The following is a 24,108-nucleotide window of genomic DNA, read 5'->3' on the forward strand; positions in this document are numbered from 1 at the left end:
AAGCTTCTATCCCAAAGACGTGACATCTTACTATGTTATCTGAAACCATGAGATAAGAACCATACTGGCTAAGTGAGAAAGGTCTCATGAGCAGAAAGATAACACTAGTGATCTTAGCAACAACCTTTAAAAAAGACACAAATGGTGATAAAAACAAAAAAAAAAAAACAAATGCTGTGAGAAAAGTGCTGAGCTTAGAAATAGAAATGATCCTTGGAATAGGAACTGCACACAGGACACATGCATATAGATATATACACTGTTGATAAATAATTACAATAGTCTAATAAGCTAGGCTGAGTAAAAAAAAATAACTATTAATTACTTCATTTTACGGATGACAAAACTGAGTCTCTGAGAGAGCCAATCACTTGCTAATGGTCACATACACTATGCAAAAGTCCATTTAATCAACAAATATTTGTTAAGTGACTACAATATGTCAGGCACTGTGCAAAGTGACAAAAAATGAAACAGCTCTTGCCCTCAGAGAGATTACATTCTCCTGGGGATGTAACATTTACCTATGAGCATATATACAAATATTTTACAAATAAATGCAAGATAATTTCAGAGACCCTAGGAGCTTGACTGAAATCAGGAAATATTATAGAATGTGACAGAAACTGACCTCTTAAGAAAGCTTAAGATTACAAGAGATACCGGTGAGAGGGAAGTGCATTCTAAGCATAGAGAACACTATCCAAAACACCAAAGATGGGAGATGGAATTACCCCAAGAAGAGTAATTTTTTCTGGATTGCAGATAGTATATTAAGGAGAACAATGTGTCACATGCCTGAAAAAGAAGGTCAAAGTCAGATTGTGAAGGACTTGAAATAGCAAGCAGAAGAGGTGTTTGCTTATATGTTTCTTTTGTCCTGGGGCAATAGGGAGCCACAGGAGTGTATTAAGCCAGGGAGAGATATGGTCAGACCTGTGTTTGAGAAAATCACTTTGGCTTCTGTGTGGAAGATAGATTGGAGGGGGAAAGGATTGAAGGCAGAGAGATCAGGAGATAATTGTAATAGTCCAGGCAAAAGGTGGTGAAGAGCTAAGCTAGCCAAAATTGAAAACTCCCTGTTCACTGTACTTTCCAATCCCTTGGCTTTGCTCAGCTACAATGACCTTAGAATGATCTAAAATGACCATCCCTAGAATGACTTTCTTCCTCTCTTCTACTGCTGAGTGCTTCCTCATCCTTAAAGGCACAGCCCCACTTGGTAACACCCTTTTCCTTCCTCACATAGCACTAATTTTGGTAAGTCTAATGTCATTATTATATAACAGTGTTTTAGAGTTATCTGTGCTGGTATAGCGCCGTGTCTATAGTGAATATATGAGTGCATAGTAGGCACTCAGTACATGTTTATTGATTAATCAATTGGTATCTTAACTCCCTACTGGAGTGAAAGCTCTGTACTCTACAAAGACAGAGACCAACCATGTCTTACCTAAACTTTGTATCTCTTCCAGCACCTTGGACAGTGTTCTGCATATAATCAGTGCTTGATAATAATTAACTGATTTGCTAAAGAAATGGAAGATTAGAGAAGGGAAGTGACACACCCAATGACACACAGCTAGTTAACCCAGGCTCTCCTGACTCCCATCCAGCCCTGTAACAAGAATGACTTTTGTCATTGGGTCAATAGTGATGCTTAGTATAAAGTTCAGGGTCATTGAGGACACATTGGTCTCCCTCTTGCTGACATTTTGCTTATTTTTTTTTTCCTTTTTTGGTGAACATCCTATCATCACAGGGGCCCTCAAGCCATTGCTGCTCTTTCCTTCAGTTGCATGCAGACCATTTCCCACTCTGCTGTTGTTAATAATAGCAGCGCCAGGCACAGCAAATGCTTTGATTCTGCAAAGGGTTATTTATCAGCAGCTTTTTTCCAGGGACTCTGGACAGACTTTAGAATCACTCTGAAGAAAAGGAAGCTGAGATAGGAGGTTATTAAACTGCTTGCCTAGGTTCACCAAATCAATGGAAGGACTGGAATTGACATTTTCTAGCTTCATACCTATCATAGGTCCCCTGATCTATGCCATTCATCTCAACTCAGTTCAGTATCTCTGCCAGGAAAGGGCCATCATTCAAGGGGAAACTAGGCAGTATGTAAAGGGACAGCCCCATAAGCCACATAGCCAGTGAGGATGGAAACAGGAATGTTATGTTATTTTCTTCCTTACCCAGATAATGGTAATGTTTGGGATATATCTTTTCTCTCCTTCTCATAGTGTCATTATAGAATCATCAGTTGGATTCAGAGAATATCAAAGCCAAAAGACATAAAATATAGGATATTTGGTCCAAAAATGATATTAGAACACAAAACATGAGAGTTGGAAAAAACTCAGAACATGGAATGCCAAAGCTGGGAGACACCTTAGAACATAGAATAACTGAACCAGACCTTGTAAACCAACTCTTCCATTTTATAGGTGAGGAAAGTAAGGCCTGGAAAAGTGACAACCTCATATTGTGAAAGAACCAAGATCCCTTACTATCATACTAATTTTTAGTGATAGACTGTTTACTGATATTCCTAGCTCTCACTTGTCATTCCTTTCCTTTCTAGTCATTCTTTCTGCCTCCTGGTTTTCTCCCTTGTTCATAATTGCCTGATAAAGACTGGATATAACCCAAGAGGTCTGGCAGTTCTTCAGTATTGCCAAGTACAATCACCAATAGAAACAAAAAATGTAAATCTCTCACTGGTGACTATGAACAACATTGTAAAATCTTAATGTTCAGAAGAAAATTGGCTTTGGGACTTTTATAAATCAGACTGTAGAAGGAAGAAGACATTCATCAGGGCTCAGATCTGTGAGAGGAAAAAATAGGTTATAAGACAGTCAAGGGACTTCTAGGGCAGAACATTGTATACATTGCCAAACATCATTACTGAATCTGTTGTTTTACTTAGCTGTTTTTCTTTGTTATAAGAATGGGTTCAATTCCAGAGAGAGGGACTCACAGGATCACAGATCCACAATTTGAAGGGATCTCACAAATGATCTACTCAAGCCCCATCATTTTAATGATAAAGAAACTAAGACCAGCGAGATTAAGTGACTTGTCCAAGGTCACATAGGTAGGTAAAGATCAGGGGCAATATTTGAACCCAATCCTCTGATTCCAGAAGCAATTTTTTTTATTGTACCCCCAGAAATGATGACCGTGACAAAAAAACAAAAGATATTAATAAAACTTACTTTTAAAAAATCAAATTGAGAAGTAGAAGCAGAGTCTTATCTTGAGAAAGGACATTTGGGGCTATCTACCCTAAATGAGAAGCACCTTTCACCTGTTGGCACCTATCTAAAGAAGAAGCATAGCAGCAATGTTGAGGACTTTGGTCACAATAACCCTCTTGTTGCCAGTGTGATTCACTTCTTTCAGACACAGTGTTTTGCCAGCCAGAGCATCATTGTTGATGAATGCCAGAGGCTGAATGGACAGCGTCTTGAGTACAGATGACTCAGCTCTACCAAGCCCCGGGAATTCCTGAGCTTTCCCCTTTATATGGCAGACAGTGACTCTGGCTTGTCTCTCTCCCCTGGGGGCCCCTCTGTCACTGCTACAAGGCATTCCTTCTCCTCGGAGCATCCCCAAATTTTCTTGACATACTCATATAAGAACTCCAATTGGTTCACAACAAACTGACTGAGAAATAAGAGCCTGGGGCTCCCTGTGCCCAGGAAGGGACTGAGATGAGGGAAGGAGAGAAGAGAAGGGGAAGTGAAGGGAAAATAGAGAGGAGAGGGGAGAAATGCAGAGACAAGACGTGAAGGGAGAAAACAGGGAACAGATACCTTGTGGATGTCAAAGGAGAGAGAGGGAGAGTAGGACTCATACCTCCTCCATGGAGGAGCAGATGCCACAAGATGGTAAACATGAGCAAAAGGTACTAAAATAAGAAATATTAGCCACACTGGCAAGGAGAGAGGCATCACACCTGATGACCAAGAGTAGCAGAACACGGGACTAGAAAAAATGCATTAAAACTTCTGCCAGTTGACTGCTATATGCAGTGAAAAGTTAATTAGGAAAATAGATCCACAGCTAATCAGATGCCCTCAAACTTGACCCTGAATAATAGATACATAAAATGTTATGAGAGGGAAAGACTTTAGAATATACAGTAAAGTGCCAATGTGAGAAAGGACCTTAGAACATATAACAAGGAATGTCAAAGCTGGGAGAGACCCTAGAACATAGAACAGGGAACATCAGAGCTGGGAGAGACTTCTGAATTTAGAAGACAATAACCAAGCTGGAAGGGATCTTGGAACATAGAACCAAGAAGGTCAAAGCTGGGAGGGGTCTCGGAACATAGAACCAAGAATGTCAAAGCTGGGAGGGGTCTCGGGATATAGAACCAAGAATGTCAAAGCTGGGAGGGGTCTCGGAACATAGAACCAAGAATGTCAAAGCTGGGAGGGGTCTTGGAACATAGAACCAAGAATGTCAAAGCTGGGAGGGGTCTTGGGATATAAAGCAGAAAATTTCAAAATTGGAAGATGGACTTAGAATATAAAATATCAGGTCTGAAAGGGCCCTTAGAATGTGGAACAGAGAATGCCAGAACTGAGAAGAACCTTAGAACATTGAATAGAAGATGTCAGGGCTGGACAAGACCTTAGAATATTGACCAGATCATAGAATTGGAGTCTTCAAAGCCATTTAATTCAAGTTATCTTTGACCAAGAATTTTCAAAGAGTAGTCATCCAGCCATTAGTTATAAGGAACTCCTTTCTTCTTCAGGCAACCCAATCTACTTTTGATTTGTTCTGTTAGGAAGTTTTTCCTGATCTCACCCTTAGATCTGCCTGTCTGCAACTTCCCCCCATTGCTCCTAGTGCCACCCTCTAGGCCAAGTAGAAAAATATGCCCTTCAAATATGTAAAGTTTACTATAGTGATTCCCCCCAAGTATACCTTCTCTTCTCCGCTTCTTTCAGTTAATTGTCTCATGCCATGGTCTCCAGTCCTCTTACCATCCTGTTCACCATGGATATGCTGACTATGTTGAACTTAATATAGTCCACTTCATAAGCATTCAACCTAAAACATTACACCCCAAGCTGAGTATAACATTCCAGTATAGTCTGACCAGAGCAAGCTACAGCAGTACTGTTGGACATTCCCTCATTTGGGACACTTTGCCTTTCTCACTGCATGTTCTTTTTTCTCAGCTGTGACATCCATATCAAGCTACAGGTACACTAAATCTCCCATACCTTCCCCACACAGCCATAAAATTGTCAAAGTTTGAAGGGAACTTAGAAATCAGAATGTCAAAACTGAAATTAAACTTAAAACTCAAAATGTCAGAGTTGGAGGAAAATCTTAAAAGATGATCCATTCCATCTTTCTCCTTTTATAAATGATAAATTGAGACCCTAGAGAGGGCAAATAACTTGCCCAAGATCACACAGCAAGTTAATCTCAGAGTCTTCCCCAGTACACAAGTCTCCTGACTTCCAGGCCAGTCACACCCTCCCATAAGGTCAGTCTCCCCTCTCCGTAACTTTTACCTTCTTCATCTATAAGATTGGAAGTAAGACTAAATGGAGGTCCTTAAGCAAGTGAATCAGGTTAGATAGATATTGATAGAGAGATATAAACACATATGTGTCAATTACAATATAATTGGTTTCCTTTGTTTCCTGTATATTTTATTATTTTAAGACCATTATTCTGAAGAGGGGTCCATAGGTTTCCCCAGACTGTGAATGGGGTCCATCCATCTCTGACACACACAAAAAGGTTTAAGAAGTTACAGACCAATCATCTCTAAGTTTCCTCTAAGCTTCAAAACCTGTGAATCCTTTGGTACCTCTGAGCCTGAACACAAAATAGGACTGAACGAGAAGGGATGTAATAGATTCCACTTTTAGACCTAGAAGGAAGGGTAGATAGGTGGCACAGTGAACTGAGCACCAGCCCTGGAGTCAAGAGGACCTGAGTTCAAATTCAGTCTCAGACACTTAACACAAAACTAGTCGTGTGACCTTAGGCAAGTCACTTAACCCCAATTGCCCTACCTTCCCCCCTCCAAAGAAAGCAAAAAATTTTTTTTAATTAGAACTTAGAGACAACTGAATATAATCCCCTCATTTTACAGATAAGGAGACAGACACACAGAGCAGACGGGTGACAAGTGTTCGATGTGGCCAGAACAGAGATGCTTCTGTTGTCCTGTATCCCTGTGGCCCCAAAGAAAGAGCTATCACTACCACTACTGAGAGCAACCTAGTGGCCTCTCTGCATACTCTGCATCACATATGCCCCTCAGCCCTAAAGCAAAAAGTCATGGCCTTCGAGACAGGCTCACACTCTCTTGGAAGAGTCAGCCTGCCTTTTGTTGCCTGCCCATAACCGCCCATTCTTCAGTGGCTACAGAAACCTGGAAAGCATTGATGTCGACAGACCTGGAGTATGGATGAGAGGAAAGTTGGCTGTGTTTGCAGTTCTTGATGGCAAACACAAAGGCTGCTGCTATTCCGGGCTGTGGGCAGAGGCGGATGTGTCAGAAGAAGGAGGAAGCAGAGGCTAGTGCCCCCTCACTCCAGAGCTCCCAGAAGATGAGGAACCCACTTCTCCCGGAGTCATTGAGGCCTTGGCACAGCAGTGTCTAACGAGACTGCTATTTCAGGGCCAAAGCAGCTAGCTGGGGGGAGGAGGCTGAGTCCTGCACTGGCTTTGGACCACCCAAGAGGAAAGATGAGGCAGAATTAGAGAACACAGAGATGAGTGATGAAAATACTGTCAGGGACCAGAGAGAGGGCTTTGCAAGAGATAAAAGGAGCTAAATGTGTACAGCTTCCCTGAGCAGTGACTAAATTTGATGATATCAGTGGGGAAATATCTGAAAGGTGCAAACACCTGATGAGGGGGAAGCATTTAGCCTGCACAATGCAAGGGTCAGGACCAAGAGGCAGACTCTGAAATAAACCAAAGGGATCATGGTATGAAGGCCAGGGACAGTTTCTAGTCAGTAAGATCTATTAGCCAGAAAAACTGTCTCCCAAAAGTGGTTTTCTGTAATGGGATCTTTAGACCTGGAAGGGACATTAGACCATAGAATACCAAAGTGCAGAGAGAGCTAGAACATAAGAACACAGAATATCAGAGTGAGAAGGGACCTCAGAACACATTGTTTTATGACTAAAATAGAATGTAGAATATCAGATTTGGAAAGGACCCTAGAACATAGAACTCTAAGACATTGAACATAGAACATCAGAACTGTCATTTAGCTTAGAGCATAAAACACAGACTATTATGGTTGAAAGGGATCTTAGAACATAGAATATCAGAGTTTAAAGGGAATTTAGAATCTGGAACATAGAATACAGAGCAAGGAGGAGCCTTGAAACATAGAATATTAGAACTAGAGCATATAATACAGAATGCCAGAACTGAGAGGTCTTAGAACATAGAACACAGGAAGTTTGGGCTGGAAAGGACTTTAGAACATAGAAAATAGAATGTCAGAGATGGAAGGGACCTTAGAACATAAAATGATCCATCTGGAAAGAGACTAGATAGTCCAACTCACTTATTTTACAGAGAAGGGAAGTGACTCAACCAAGTTCACAGGGATGGTTATTGTGCAATAACATTTCTTTATCTAAATGTGTGGTTCATTCTTATTAGTTATTACCCGCACCCAGGGCTGGGAATGACTAGGGCCTCACCCAGTGGGCCATCATCATACCCTCTTTCCCTTTCAACAATGCTCAATCCAATGGACTCAACACTGAGGAGAGACCAGCACTCATCACTATCTCGGGAAAGCTGTCCTCGAGTATTGGAAGGGCTATCGTGTGGAAGAAGAATGAGAATTGTTCTGCCTGGCCCCAAGGGGTAGAACTTGGAGCAATGAAGGAAAGCTATTGGGAAGCAATATACGGGGAAACAGCCTAACGACAGAAGTTGCCAAAGAGCATGAGCTGCCTCAGCGGACTGTGGCCTCCCCGCCCCCAGGAATTCGGCTAGAGAGGAAGCTCGTAGTCATCAGTGGGTTAGACAAGATCACCTCGGAAGTGTCCAGATTCTCTTGCTAGTGACAACAGCAGCAGCAGCAAAACACAAAAACAACAAAGCTGTTATCCTCAATCTCTTGGATTTGACAATAACCGTAAAAGTTTAAGGAAAGCGTTTTTAATAAATGTAGCTATATCAAATACTTCCCACCTCCAATTTACGTAGCATGAAAAGTTCTCAAAATATGGAGACCTGGCAGAAGAAATCAAAACCATGGAAGGAGTTCATTAACATCCCTGTTTATCTTCTTCAGTGGTTGTTCTAAAGATGCTTTCAATGAACTTGTAGAAAATGAACTGACATCCCAATACTTTTATTTAGAAATAAAAAGCAGCCATTTAATCTACCTGCGCAATAGTAGGCTGTACAAACGTTAAATATAGATACAGCGTAAGAACAGCAGTAAGATGGTGACCTCTCCTAGGACTGTCTCTGTCTGAACTCCATCAAAGATCAGAAGAGAATAATAAAAAGTATATGTATACACACATGTATGAGTGTCATATATATGTAATATATATGTAATATATACCTACACATATAGATATAGAGAAATAGATTGCTGTGGGACAGCTAGGTGGTATAGTGGACAGAGTCCTGGACCTGGAGTTCAAATCCAGCCTCAGACATTTATTAGCTGTATCACCCTGGGCAGGTCACTTCACCTTGTTTGCCTCAGTTTCATCATCTGTAAAATGAGCTGGGGAAGGGAACAGCAAACCGTGCCAGTATCTCTGCCAAGAAAACGACCTCTGGGGTCGTGAAGAGTCGGACATGACTGAAATGACTCAACAACAATAAAAGATATATAGACAGCAAATACTGCTATTGTTGGAGCCCAAGTGCAGCTTCCTTAAAACCCTAGAATCATCAGAGAGCATTTATTTCCAGCTTCAGCCCTAATCTTCTCAACAGCACCCCCCAAGCATGTTGATCCAGCCATTCCTTGAACACCTTTAAGTGACAGGACCTCGTGAGACTGCTTCTGCCATCATCCATGAAACCTTTCCCCCCAACACCATCCTTCATCATGGGATCATAGAGCTCAAAGGGGCCTTGGATGGGATGGAGCTTAATTCACTCTTCCCAAATTAAGAAACGGAGGCAGAGAGCTTACAGGCATGCAGCCGGGAAGGCAAGGAGGTGTTCCTGTCATTCCAGGTGCAGAAGTCTTTCCTCTGCACCACATTTATTGTTCACTTTTCTGAGCCCCTCCATCAGCCTTCAAAGTGCAGGTTGGCACCTAAATTTTTTACTTTGAATTATTCAAAAGTGGCTTCATGTGTCATAGCCTCATAGCCCCTAGCAGATGGCAAACTCACTGACAGTAGAAGCCACATTCTTACATTGCTTTTGTGTCTCTTAAAGTGCAAAGTACAGAACTTGGCAAGTGAGAGAAAGAACCCATCAGAAGGTGCGGGCATGAGCTCCAGACCAGAAACTTGCTGCCTGTTTTGTCTTGGGTAAGCGACTTCAGCTCTTAAGCTTGTGGATGGTGAGTTGGCAAGGACCTCAGCCGCCCCTGGTCCAACCCATAGCGCACTCTAAGACACCAGCAAGCGGTCATCCAGGTTCTGCTCGAAAAAATACAAGAAGAGAAAACCTCGTCTTGTGGACAGCTCTGGTTTTTAGGCAATTTCTTCTGACATTAGGTCTAAATTTGAACCTCAGTCTTCTTTAATGTAAAATGGTAATAATTTTACTTCTATAAAAAATAATAGACTGGTTTTTTAATATCAGACAGTAGAATAGCCAGTATCTCCCCTCAACCAAAATGGGTATAGAAAGTGCTGGAAGAGAAGAGTTTATCTTTGAAAGTAAAAGAGAAGGGAAGCCGGTGGGCATAGGGAAAAGATCATTAACTCTCTAGTTAGAGGATCTGGATTCAAATCCTGCTTCTTATGCTTCCTGACTGTGCAACCTTGGACAAGTCATTTAACTTCCTGGGCCTCGGTTTCTTCATCAGTAAAATGAAAAGGGTGGTCTAGATGGTTGCCAGTGTCTTCCCCACCTCTAAATCTGTGGTCCTATGAACCTCTAGATGGGAAACCAGAAAGATCAGTGAGAGTAAGCTGGTCGCAATGTACAGGGAAAGGTCCAGTTAAGACGTGACTTGCCACATGACCCAGTGTCAGCCCAGGTACGTATCACCCTCACGAGAGTCAGAAACCATCAGGGAGCTTAGCACATAGAACATCTGAGCTGTAAGAGAGCGTGGAACATGGAATATCAGGGGCATAAGGGGGCCTAGGAAGTCAGAAAGGAAGAGAGCTGCAAATACAGACTGCCGGAGCTGGAAGGGTGCTTGGAACATAGGACATAGAATGTCAGAGCTGGAACACTTCCCCATCTGGGGCACCAGACTGCCACTGCCCATCTTCTACCCCTTTCTTTATCTTTCCCATCAACATTCAAATGGCCATTCTCCCAACACTGTGGATGAGAAACTTCCACATATCATACAATAATCATCTTTTATTTCCTTAATATTATAATTCCCATTTAACAGATAGAGAAACTGAGGCTCAGAGAAGTGGCAGGATTCTTTCTCCACAGGCTGGGCAGACAGGAAGCTGAGACTGAGTAAGCACAGAGACTTGCTCAGGGCCAAGCAGACACTGGAAATTAAGAGGCAGTGAATGAATCAGGCCCAGCCGGGAAGCCACTGTCAGGACATATTTGAGGAGTCAGGGCCGAGGCTCACAGCAGGAGCAGAAGCCGGATAACTCAACAAGCAGCTATTAATCGCTTACTGTGTGCCAGGCATTGTGGTATTGACCAAGACTACAGAGAAAAGACAAAGAAAAAACCCTCTCCTTGTGCCCTTCTTATACTCTAATTGGTCAGACAGACAATAACCAGAAATACTCAGATGCCAGAGGGCAGGCCAGCTACCAGGCCAACAGTCATGAGGCCAGAGATGAGCAAGAAGGAACAGGACAAAACAGACAGAGAACAGACTCTTGGCAGCAGAGAACCCCCAGAACAGAAGCAGCTCTGGGCTTCCTGGAAAGGCAAGGGCGAAGCTCCAGCCAGCCCTGGCCTGCAATGGACAGGTGGGGATAACTCAATGCCAGCGTGGGAAGTGGGAGGGCAAGGCCAAAGAAGAGACAGGAAGGCCCTGGCCCCTACTGAACAGTCTGTGTGATTGTCAGGAAAGGTGAGCCAGAGATGCCGCAAACAGCAACCAAGCAACACTCACACTTTGCTTGTTTATGACGGACTCTATTTTTTACCTCATTAATAGGAAACTGGCTTAGTGAGGAAAGCACTGACCTGGGAATCAGGAAACCTAAGTTCAACCCCCAACTCAGCTCATGAGATTCAGGACAAGTCACTTCCCCTCTGTGTAATTCAATTTTCTTTTTTGTGAAATGAAAGAGTTAGACCAGATAACCTCAGAAGTCCTCTATGTTTTGACATTCTGTGTTCTTAAGATCCCTCCCAGCTCTGACATTCAATGTCCCAAGCGCCCTCCCAATTCTAACACTTCAAGTTCTAAAGTCCCCCCCTCCGCCCCAGTACCAACATCTTGAGGTCCCTTCCTAAGTTCTAAGGTCCTGTTCCATTTCTGACATTTTGAGTTCTAAGGTCCTTTTCCAGCTCTGACTTTTTGATTTCTAAGGCCGCTCCCAGCACTGACATCCTGAGGTCCCTTCCTAAATTCCTAAGGTCTTTTCCAGTTCTGATATTCAAGTTTCAAAGTCTTTTCTGAGTTCTAAGCTCTCATACTCCATGTGCTAAGGTTGCTTTCCACTTCTAACACCCTATGATCATCCAACCCCAAATGCATTTGCCAAGAAGCAGCTGGTGGCTTTTAGTCAGGACTGGAGTTCATAAAGGCCCTCAGGTTCTTACTAGTGTCTGAGTCACCCTGGGCAGGTGACTTTGTCTCTGTCTTAGTTTCCTCACCTGTAAAATGTGGATAATAAGAACATCCGCCTCCCAGGGCTGCTGGAAGGATCAGATGAGAGAACATTTATAAAGCACTTAGTGAAGTAACGGGAACACAGTAGGTGCCAATTAAATGCTCCTTTCCTTCCTCCCTGCCCTAATGTCCCCACTTTCTATAGCTAAACATGGAAGCTATTAGACAAGTCTAGGGCATCCTCCTGGCATCACTCCTCCGGGCACATCTGATGTCAGGGTGAATCAGATGAACAGTGCCTCCCTGCTCCATCCTAACTGGCTTAAGTGGAGTCCATTAGCCCAACAGGGCCTCCTTTTACTTATCCTAAAGAAAAGTAAATATCCCTGAGGCTTGATTTTACCTTCTTTGATCTTTATGGGAGAGAGAAGGAAGATTTCAGCCTAGCTTAGAATTAGAATTGAAGAATTTCAGAGTTTTACTGCAAAGGTCATCACATCAAAAGAAATTCTCTCCAGAACATCATTTCCACAAAAAAGGCCTCCAGTAATGGGCAATTTACTTCCCTGGGTGGGAGTTCATTCTCCCTTTTGGACAGCTCTACTCCTCAGGAGGTTTGGCCTTACATTAAGCTAACATCTACCTCTCATAACTACCATCAATGGGTCTTAATTCTGCCATCAAGGGCTGAGCAGAAGAACTCCAGGCCCTCGTTCACTTGATAGCCCTTCAAATACGCTAGAGCAGCTCTCATGCTCCCCCCAAATCTTCTCTTTACCAGATAAACATCTCTCGCTCCTTCATCTGACCCTCACCTAGCACAGCCTCAGGTCCCTTCATGGGCCTGGTAGCTTTCTTTTGGAGGCTTCTCCTCTTCCTCAATGCCCTTCCTGAAGTGTGGTTCTCAGAAACAAACACAATATTCCAGGGAGACCCAGTGAGGACAGACTACTCCTAACAGGAGTACTACTATTCTCTCCTTCCTGGTCATAAATACTCTTCTTTGACTAATCCAGCTGACGATGGTGCTAGCTTTTCACCTGCCATGTGACTGTTGACATGGATTGGACTTGGGAGAACTCTTCTCTCCTGAAGAGTTTTGACCATGGATTGCACCGTCCTGGATTTGTGGACAGTTGTATAGCAGGAAACCCCCAGGCCTCCGCAATCCATGCCTTTCCTGATCATCTCCCTGAAAGCCGTAGTTGGTCACTCACTGTTACTAAACTTTAGCTAGCCACACGAAGTGGGAAGCAACCCAGGCTCAAGACTAAGGCCTCAGTCCCAGAGGTCTGCATCAATCCCAGGGTCATAGATGGAGATCTGGAAGGAACTTCACAGGATGTCTAATCTCACCTGCTCAGTTTACAGTTAAGGAAACCAAAACCTGTAGAAGATAAGTGGTTTCTTTCAGGATCACAGAACTGGTTTGTGTCAGAGGCAGGATTCAAGCCCATATCTCCTTGACTTCAAGTCCATCCCTCTATTCGTTCCACCACACTGCCTCTCAAACCATGGGATTTTCCAAGGGGAAGATGGAGTTCATCTCCTCACATGGCCATTTGACATGCTCTGAGGTCACTATCTGGTTCACCACCTGTTCAATCATAAAGAAGCAGGGGATTCTGGGAGTCCTCTTTGTCGGTTTAATTATTCAAAAATGGTGCCTTAATTGAGTCAAGTCAGTGCCGTGATAAGCAATGAGAGAGATAAATCTCAGGAACATGCATTTCTCTTCCCTTTTCTCCATATTTAATGAGGTTCTTTCTTTTCTCTTTTCTTTTCCCCATTTCCCTTTCCCCTCTTCCACCTTCCCATTTCCAAATAGTCTAGCTCGCATTGGGCTGGCTCTCCATCCCTAGCTCTGCCCATGGCTGCCTCTGTCCATGGTTCTTTTTCCTTTCCTCATGGTTGTCCCTGAGCAGCTCCTCACCCTTCTCTTTCTCTGTCTTCCCCTGTCTGTCCCTGCCTCTCCTTTCTCTTACCCTCTCCCTGTTATTAAAAGTCTGTGGGTGGCTACAGAGTCTCCCAACTGTGTTTTCTTTCCCCTTCTCTCTCATCTTGGTGGGGTCTGTAGCCAGCTCTGCTGTTGCTCAGAGATGTAGAAGCAGTTGCTAAGAGACAGTGAAACGTCAGTACCTGGCCCTCGAGGAAAAAAAGAGAGAGGGAGGGAGGGAGGGAAGGGGGAGGAGGGAGAGAGGAAGGGGAGGGAGACCTGGCTGAAGCCACACACTCCAGCAGCCTTGGCACCAGCTGAGTCTCAAGAATAGGCATTTGGGTCCTCTGAACTTTCCTCTGAGCTCCCCTTTCTCTCAACCCATCTCGGGGAAGAGGGGTTAGAAGGGACAGAAGGAGGAAGCCTCAGGAACTGGCCAGGGAGCCCGGAGACATGGAGGAGGAGAGGGAGGGGGAGGGAAAGAGAAAAGGAGGGAAGGAAGGCAAGCTGTTCTCCTGAAACAACCTGGGATTCCAAGAGGGAAATCCTTGTCTGCCTCCACACTGATTGCAGCGTTCCTGGGCCAGAGTGAGTAATTGCTTTAGGGGATAAAGAGTGAGAAGGATAGGGGTAAGGTAAGGCACCTGGGGGACCCTGGGGCTGGCAGGACTAAGTCTGGAGCTGGGGTCATTTTCTTGTATCAAGAATTGAGGTTGGGAGGGGGCATTGATGCTGGAGTAGAAGGTGGGTGAGGGATGGAGCAGAAGGGACAGCAGGCACGAAGGGACAATGTGTCTCGAGGGGAAGGGGTGTGAAAGGTTGTGCGAGGCCACCCATGTACTATGCTATTGCTGTCTGGGGGAGGGAGGGGAGCAGGTGCAGGGCATGGGGGTGGGGAACATTCGTGGAAGAGGATGCTGGGAGTAGGGGTGTGTACTGTGTGTGAAAGATGGTAGGGGAAGCTCTGGCTGGCTGTGCGAGAGACAACTGGAGGCAGAGATGTCAGAGAAGGTGAGTACCAGGAAGGGCAGGCAGCTTGGGGGTGGAGGCAAAGGGGAGATCTAATGGAAGGGAGTGATGAGATGATGGGGGCAGCCCAGCCCTAGTGGGCGTGTGTTATGGAATAGGTAGGTGTGTTTGTGCTAATTGGAGGGGGGGATTGGAGGGAAAGACAGCTATAAAGGTTAAGACTAGTTATACCACAGGATTCTCACTGTGATGGGTGGGTTTGGGTCACTAGAGGGGAAGGAAGGTTCTCTTGCCACTCAATCAGTCAGTCAACAACCATTTGCAGCAGGGGTCCAAGATTGGAGGAGCCCATAGCTAAGGGGTATGATGTCAGCATCAAGGAGGGACCTTCGAGATGGAGCCACGAAGTGAAGGGCATAGAAAGGGAAGGGAGGAGGAAAGAGACCCTGAGAAGGCCATAGGAATATGGCAGTCAGCAAATGTCTCCCTTTTGGAGCCCCCTGCTAAGCATCTGCTCTTCCAAATCTTGTTGGCAGATGAGGCGGTGGAGACTTCTCACCACTCCCTACTGAATAAAGGAAAAGAACACTGGACTGGGAACAAGTTCAGAGCTCAGCCCAGAACTGGCTTAGAGGAAAGGCTTCAGATTCTCCCTTTGGTGAGCCTTCAGTCTTCTCCTGTGGTCTAGGATCCTCTGGACTCATGGTCTCCCCAAACCTTTCCAGTAACATACAGACAGAAGACACCTTCTTAGGCGAGTGTTTTGTCTAGTCCTGTTTTCCATAGCACAGGAAACGTCTCCCTTGCTAAGGATCCTGCCACCTCCTGGTGGAACCCATGGAGACCCACTTCAACCTGGGTATCCTTCCCAGAAGGCTAATTCCTTGTCTCTCTTTGACTATTAAATATCTCCATGAAATGGGTTCTGCAGCCCTGAGTGCTAGGATTCAGAGGACTGGATTTGCTCCCTAAGAGATTTCAGTGACTGAGTAAGAGCTGGGACCCAGGTAGGGGTAGGGAGGTGCCAAATTGAGCCTTCAGCCCTCCCCCTCTCCCCCCAGTCAGACATTTAACCAAGAATATCTTGTGATCTTTGATGACTTTCAATGGCCCAGAGTATCCTGGCTATAGTTTCAAGGACTGCTGCCACCTGGTCCCACTGGACGTCTCCCTTGGTTTCCACGGTATTGATCATCTTTCCGAACCCCAGGAGCCTTGGCTGAGCCTCTCTGCATCCCCACCAGGTGCCACCCACCAAAGGAACCCTGCTGGTGCTTCTCATCTGGGGAGCCCTTTCACGCTTCCCATGCCCCCAGGATGGCCAGAGCCAATGCCAGTCCATGAACAGGAGCCCCACCTCCCCCAGCCCCTGGCCACAATGTAGCTGCCTTCTTGCCCCAGTAACTCTTCTCTGAGACCCAGGGTGATGGACCCCTCTTGGCCATGCTGCTGCTGGCAGAGGACTGAAATGGGCCCCGCTTGGTCCCAGCTGGTCCGACCCTGCTCTCTGAAGCCAGTCCTGCTGCTGGCCTCATTCCTCTTAATGGCAGGGCTGGCCCCGGCTGATACTGCTGCCAGCTGCCCAGTCCTGTGCACCTGCCGCAGCCAAGTGGTCGACTGCAGCAACCAGCGCCTTTTCTCTGTGCCTCCTGACCTTCCACTGGACACTCGAAACCTCAGCCTAGCCCACAATCGCATTGCCACTGTCCCACCGGGCTATCTTACCTGCTATGGGGAGCTCCGGGTGCTGGACCTACGGAACAACAGCCTGGTAGAGCTGCCCCCTGGGCTTTTCCTCCATGCTAAGAGACTGGCCCACTTGGACTTGAGTTACAACAACTTCAGCCACATCCCTGCTGACATGTTCCTCGAGGCTCGAGGGCTGGTACGCATTGACCTGAGCCATAACCCCTGGCTGAGAAAAGTCCACCCGCAGGCCTTCCAGGGTCTCTCCCAGCTCCGAGAACTTGACCTCAGCTATGGGGGACTGACCTTCCTCAGCCTTGAGGCTCTAGAGGGTCTGCCTGGGCTAGTGACCCTACAGATTGGTGGGAACCCCTGGGTATGTGGCTGTACCATGGAGCCCCTCCTGAAGTGGCTGAGAAATAAGATTCAGCGTTGTACAGCAGGTAGGAGATGGTCCGTCAGGGTTGGGGGTAGAGGAGCAGGCAAGATGCCTTGGAGAAAGAGGGAAGGGGAGATCATATGATCATACAAGGGATCTTAGTCAGCCCATTTAACAGGGCCAGAGAAGGAAAGTGATTTGCCCACTATCACACAAGTGATCGAGCAAAGATGGGATTCAGAAACAAAATTTCTGATTTGAAACCCAATGCTCTTAGAGAGGGGCCCAGCTACAAGGGTTCTTAGCCTTCTGTGTGTGTGTTGCAGACCCCTTTGACAGTCTGGGGAAGTCTATTAACCCCTTCTCAGAGTAATGTGCACACGGGATTACCTAGGATTGCAGAGGACACCAGCTCTATCCAATAAATACAGCTACCAAAATGGTTTTTAAAAACAAGTTCACAGGTCATGGGCTAAGAACCCTCTCACCTGAGGTAATTAGAATCCAAGAATTAAAGACTAAGAGCCCAAAGCAAATTTAGAAGTCATCAGGTTCAGTTCCCTTGTTTTACCAAAAAGGAAACTGAGGCCTGGGGAGGACAGGTGATTTCCTCAAGGTCACATAGGTAAGTGGCAAAAGCAGAAGCAGGATTTCAGCTGTGCCCCCGACCTCTAACCCAGCTTTTCCTTTGCACATCTGTTGACTAAGGACAATGGAAAGGAAATAGGGACCAGACACAAGAGACCCTCTCCCAAGCTTCTGAGTTAAAATGCTATAGAAATGTGCGTTTGATTGCTGCTACCATTGCTATTACTTGGGCTCTGCTCCAAACAAAGAGAAGTGATTCTATTCTGGGTGATAATCATATTGAGCCATTTTTCTAGAGTACTTTTCCCACAACCCAGGGAGTCGGATAGTGCAATAGCATCCTCATGCTACAGAAGAGGAGGATGCTGGGATCCAGACAAGGGAAATAGCTTGCCACATCTAGGAAGCGTTGGATTTGGGATCAAACCCAGAGGCTCCAAGACCGCTGCTATCCCCACCCCCACCCCCACTGCCTAACTAAGGCTCTGGAGGCAAAGCGGGCAGTGAGGCAGGGCAGTGAATAGAATGTTGGACTTGAGAGTCGGGAAGACCTAAGCTGGAATCCTTCCTCACACACTTAATATCTGAGTGACCTGAGCAGGTCAAGAAACCTCTCTTTCTTCAGTTTCCTCATCTGTACAACGGGGAGAATAACATCACCTACCTCACATATTGCTGTGAAGATCGGCTGAGATAGCATGTGTAAATCACTTAGCCAGTGTTAAATTCTAGCTATCCAAATGCTAGATGGTATAATCATCAGAAAGATCTCAGGAGAGGGCTAAGGGACTTGGGCAGGGACAACAAGAGTCTGGGATTTGGGAACCTTGAAAATTAAAAAGTGATCACAAAGTCCAAGCTGATTCCCAGGATTTGGGGGTCGAAAGGGTCTGGATAAAACAGCAAAGTGAAGTAGTAGCCAAGCCAGAGTGGGTCCGGCTGTGAGTGCAGCTCCCAGTCACAAGCAAAGCTGAGGCATTTCTGAAATAGCAGAATTCTGTGCAGAGAGGCTCAGCCTGGCAGAGCACCGCATTCCTCCGTGGCCAAAACAGCAGGATGTGGCAGATAAGCATGGATATGCCTTTCCTGCAGTGTGGGCTACGAAGCCCTCTGGGAAAGGGCAGAGGACTGGGGAAAATTCAAGGGGAGCTCAGGGAGGGCTGAGCTGTGGGTGTAGGTGGGCCCAGGACCAGAACAGTGTGGGGGCCGTGGGTCACGACTGCATCTCTTCCACAGAGCTGTGGGAAGGAACTCCCTCAGGGCTGAAAATAGCTGGAGAACCCACATGTGAGGTTCAGGTGCTGGGCCAAGCATTAATGGGGATGCATCATGGGACACAGAGAGAAGGGATGGATGGAGTCATTTCAAATACTGCACAACTTTAGAAGGATGCTTCTTTCCTTTAATATGTTTTTAAATTCATGGGAGAAGCTACAGAAAACAGACATTCAGGACTTTTTGGAGACAGTAATAAAGTCCCATTTTATTCTTTCTTCCCTTCAGTTGATTTCTGCCCTTCCCAATCACCAGAGCTTCCAAAGAGAAGGAGAGTTGGGAGGGAACAAGCTTTTATTTAAGTGCCTACCATGTTCCAGGAGCTGTACTAAGAGCTTTATAAATATTATCCCATGACATAGAATCACAGAGCTCAGAAGGTCCTTAGAAATTCTCAATTTCTATCTCATTGTAAGAGCATGGATTTAGACCTGGAATGGGCCCTGGAGGCCATCTAGTAGAACTTCCTCATTTTAAAGAGGAAGAAACTGAGGGTCAGAAAAGTTAAGTGACTCCCAGAGTCATACAGCCAGTATGTAACAAAGGTGCAATTTAAATACAGGTCTTCGTGACTTTGCCAAGGCCAACACTCTAGCCACTATGATGCACTGCCTGCTTAATCATACAGATGCAAAGTCAAAAGCCTAGAGAAGCCCTATGTGATTTAGGCAAGATCACAGTAAATCAGTGGCAGAAATAAGATTAGAACCCAGGCCCCAGGACTGCAGCTCCTGCGTCTTTCTTTGTACCACACTCCCTTATGCCACTGAACTTGGAGCTCCAGGTTCCCCTTTCTTTCTGGACTCCCATTTCTCCTTCTTGTCACCTCCCTGGACCTCACCGCCATGATGTGGCTTTGACCCAATGATGGCTTTGATGAGGTTACTCCACTTCTAAGGACAATGATACTAAACCACTTCCCAGAAGGATCCTGTGAATCACTTAGAGACTTGTTATATCACGTGACTTTTTAAATCTAAGATTATTGATGTCAAGATAAAGACCCTTCATGGCACAGCGGCTGCAGTGGGCAGACATTATGGGGCAGGATCCTTGGCCTGGGTGCCCCCATACAGGGAAAATCAGTTGGCATGATGAAGTTATGAGAAGTTAGCCATGGGACTCATGTACCAAGCCACTGTGAAAGGGACCTTGGAAGACGGGGGGGGGGGGGGTCCATGTGAATTCAGATGCAGAGACAGAGGGGATAGGAGGAGTCTCCCTTCCCATGGAGAGACCAGAGGTAAGTCAAAATTCACTCTTTAACAGCAGAAAATGCCTGCTGCCCTGACTACATCTAGCTGACATGTAACAGGCGGAGGCCTTAGCCTCAGGGAGTCCCTAATACAGACTGAGCTGGAGGGGCAAGACTCCATCCTTCTGGGGCACTGCCCCCAGAGATGAGGGCATCTCTTCTCTCCCTGGGATCAAAAGGCTTCTCTGCTTTCTCTGTTTCAGATTCCCAGATGGCCGAGTGCCGTGGGCCCCCAGAAGTGGAGGGCGCCCCCCTATTCTCCCTCACAGAGGAAAGCTTCAAAGCCTGTCACCTCACCTTGACGCTGGACGATTACCTGTTCATTGCCTTCGTGGGCTTCGTGGTCTCCATCGCTTCTGTGGCCACCAATTTTCTCCTGGGGATCACTGCTAACTGCTGCCACCGTTGGAACAAGGCAAGCGAGGAGGAAGAGATCTGACTCAGTTTCCCTGGTCTTCCTCCATTTTGCTAAGTGCCGCTACCACCGACAATACTAGGCCAGCAAGGATGAGGAGATCACAGGCCCCATTCCACGCCAGCTCCATGGCTCCCCCCCTCCAGGCATTGCCAACCACTGTCACTGTTAAAATGAGATTAGTCATCAGGGGATGGTGCCAATACTCTACCAGTCTTCATGCCAATCTTCCAGCTATTGGCTCTGCTGACTCCTGATGGCTAACAGCTCAGAAACCTTCAATGATAACCCCTTCCCATATCAACCTCCTTCAAGCCCATTAGGCTTCCTCCTACTCAGATACTGCTGCCAGGAGAGAAAACACTTTCCTGGCTTTTGCCAGTCTCCTTTCATTTCTCCATCAATTGTAGTCAGCTTCAAAGATTAAGATAATCCGCCAGAATAATCATCATTCTTACGGCCCCATTTCCTGTCCGGCACTCAATCCTCCTCACTTCAGAATAGGAAGAGTCAGCCCCTGGGGGAACTAGAGACATGCCATCCTGGGACTCTTGACCATGTGAACTCTACAGGGCAAAGAACTCTGTCAGTGGAGAACAGAACCATAACTAGGGTGGGGCAATCAGGATATTTCCCCAGGGTACTAAAATTTAGAGGGTGCAGCCAGCATTTATACTTCAGCAGCATAAAACACAACTGAACTTAGCACCTAGTTAACAGAAATAATTAGTTAAAATATACCATTGATATACTATTGATATTACAATCTATCCTCCCTCACCAAAACCAAATCTGTCTTCAAAATTTAATTTGAGGATATATTTTGTGATGTTTGCTCCAAGTTGCCCCAGGCACCAAACTTGCTCTCTGTGGCTCTAGTAAAGGGTGTTAGAGAAATAGAAACATAGAATAAGAATACCTGTTAGGGATTTGGGGGGCAGAAGGGGGAACTATCCGTAGTCTAGGTCATAAGGTTAGCTATTTTACTCTAACTTGTTAAGTGGCCCATCTTTCTGAGGTGCCCACCAGGATAATACCAGTTTTTCAATATTGTTGTAACCACTGAGGCTGATACAACTTTCCATTAGTTTTGATTAGAGATTAACTTGATCCCTGTATTGGATTAGTCAAATCCAAAAAGCAATTATTAAGAACCTACCTTTGGGGCAGCTAGGTGGCCTCAGTGAGGGCCCTGGAGTCAGGAGGTCCCAAGTTCGGTTCAGGCCTCAGACACTTAACACCTACACAAAAAAAATAAATAAATAAACTAGCTGTGTAACCTTGGGCAAGGTACTTAACCCCAACTGCCCTCCAAAAAAAAAAAAAAAGAACCTACCCTGTTTAGAGGACAGTGGTATTGATGCAAAGATAAAACAAAAGCATCTCCTGCCCTCAAAGGTTTTACATTCTACTGGAATGAGACCATGTATAAACAGTTGAGTAGACACGGGCTGATTTGAGGAGGAGGAGAGAGAGTGCAAACGACTAAGGTCATCCAAAAAGGTTGCCATGAGAGGTGCTGTGAGCTGAGCCTTGAAGGAAGCTGAGCATTCTAAGGGGCAAAGGTGAGTAGAGAGCAAAATTGACAGGGGAGGAATGGAAGAGATGGTGTCAGTCTGAGCAAAGGCATTGAGACAGGAAATAGAATATGGAGCTGGAAAAGAGTATTTGTTGAGATTGTGGTACTGGGTGTGTGGGGGAAGTAGTAAGGAAGGGGAAGCCTGGAAAAGAGGCTGGAGTCAGATTTCCAGAGGCTGGAAAGCATTAAATGCCAATCTGAGGAGTTGGTATCTGATCCTAGAGGCAATAGGACTTCTTAAAGGTTTTTGAGCAAAGGAGTAACATGGGATAACCCAGAGTGAATTAAACTCAAGAGATTTATTTTAAAGAAGGTAGGCCCAGAATAGCACATTCTGGAGAACCATTCACCAGTCCTCGAGACAAGTACTTCCTAAGAACTTGGGAAATCCAGTATGCTAGCTACAGTCCATCCCTGAACACTGGCCAGGGGCTCTGCACACTGTAGACTTTTAACAAATGTTTCCTGATCGATTTATTGATTAGAGAGCTAGGTCACAAGGCCCTGAGGCTAAAACAATGGGAACAGGTGGGTGTAGAGAATGGGTTGTGTGTCCATGGGTACCACTCCTGTACAGAAAGCCAAGGATAATGCTCACCCCAACTCTCCCATGCTTTATACTCACCAGTACCAATGAACATATTGTCACTTGGTGGACCACAAGCAGAGAAGAAATCTATTGTAGCATATATACTGATATACTAAATATCCATTCATTCACTCAAAGAGCATTTCAATAAGGACTTAACCATATGTCAGTCATTGCTGGGGATACAGGAACAAACAAGCAAAAAAAACCCTGCCACCAAGGAGTTTGTCTTCTAGTGAAAGCAGCACCAAGTACACATAACCCCCTTAAAATGCACACAAAGTAGATATGAAGTCATCTTGGGAAAAGAAACTATCAGCTGGAGGCATGGGGAAAGGCATCTGGTAGGAGGTAGGGCATATAACTGTGCTTCAGGAAGATAATTTGGGCAGCTGCCTAGACAATAGATTTGAGATGGGCAAGACTCAAGGCAGGGAGACCAATTAGGAAGCTATTGCAATGCTCTAGCTAAGAGGCAATGGAGGCCTGAGCTAAGTGGGGAAAGGGAGCCAGAGAGAAGAGATGTTGCAGCTAAAATAATAACCCCCAGTAGAACTATACAATAATATTCTGGTACAATCTGGCCAACTGAGAAGGCCCCCAATGGCAAAGCTGAGGTGAACCATTCTCTGCCACCTAACATCAGCTTTATGAGACAGTTCCACTCTATTTTTTAACTGGTCCTGCAATTTCATCAGTAGAGGGGATTGTCGATAAGAAACATCTCTCCAATGATGTGAATCACCCATTCCTCTTAGAGAGGTCAGGTGACTCATCCAGGGTCACAAAACCAGTTTTAGAGGTAGAGTTTGGACCCAGGTCTTCCTGACCCCAAGCTTGACTCTCTATTCACTATTATCACACTACCTCTCTCCACCCTTTCATATATAAGAAAAGCATGATTAGAAAGAGCAATGACACCAAGATTTGTTTATTCATTCATTCAGCCAACAAATAATTATTAAACACTGTTCTGTCCAGAGCAAAGCAATGTGCTAGAAGCTGGGGGAGACCCAAGGCTTAGATAAGGCATGATCTCTGCCCTGGTGGAGCTGATAGGCCAGTGGGGGAGGTAGAGAGAGGGCTGACACCAACATTGACCCCTGTAATGCACAGCGTTACCTGGTAAAGGTATTGAAGAGATGCAAGACAGGTTGTGTAAGCTCAGAGGGAATGGATCATTAGCAAATGGAAGAAGATGGTGTGAGACCCAACGGTAGAATCTCAGAGAGTTTGGGTTGAGGCAGAAAGAAGGGATGTGGAATCAAGGAGGGGATAAAGCATTGTAGACTGGGGAGGGATCTAAATGAAGCCAGGTACATTGGGGGGGGGGGAACAGAGATATGGCAGGTTCCACATCCGTGAATCCAACTGCCTCTCTTGTCAAGACTCAGCAACTCAGAAGAGCTGACTGGATGGAATTGCCCTAGAAGAGGATTTCTGCCCAGCCCCATTTCTCAGTGACCTCCAGCTCCCCCATCTTGCTGCCCCCCCAAGGACTTCAGGAG

The 24,108-nt window shown here is 45.6% G+C and overlaps 1 protein-coding gene across 1 annotated transcript; it reads left to right on the forward strand.

The window, feature by feature from the left end:
- The first annotated feature begins 15,376 nt into the window (after positions 1-15,376).
- LRRC55 (leucine rich repeat containing 55) lies at positions 15,377-22,732 on the forward strand. The gene is made up of 2 exons (XM_069091657.1): positions 15,377-16,963; positions 20,221-22,732. The coding sequence occupies exons 1-2, from the start codon at positions 16,261-16,263 to the stop codon at positions 20,454-20,456; spliced, it is 939 nt and encodes a 312-aa protein (XP_068947758.1). The 5' UTR covers positions 15,377-16,260; the 3' UTR covers positions 20,457-22,732.
- The last annotated feature ends 1,376 nt before the right edge of the window (positions 22,733-24,108 follow it).

This window comes from Petaurus breviceps, unplaced genomic scaffold, assembly GCF_028583685.1.
Source record: "Petaurus breviceps papuanus isolate PSGF00001 unplaced genomic scaffold, PetGlider_PUasm1.0 188, whole genome shotgun sequence".
Taxonomy (NCBI): domain Eukaryota; kingdom Metazoa; phylum Chordata; class Mammalia; order Diprotodontia; family Petauridae; genus Petaurus; species Petaurus breviceps.

Coding starts and splice junctions, on each gene's coding strand:
- LRRC55 (XM_069091657.1), top strand. CDS start 16,261: ATGGACCCCTCTTGGCCATGCTGCTGCTGGCAGAGGACTGAAATGGGC. Junction 16,964..20,220: donor GATTCAGCGTTGTACAGCAG/GTAGGAGATGGT, acceptor TCTCTGTTTCAG/ATTCCCAGATGGCCGAGTGC.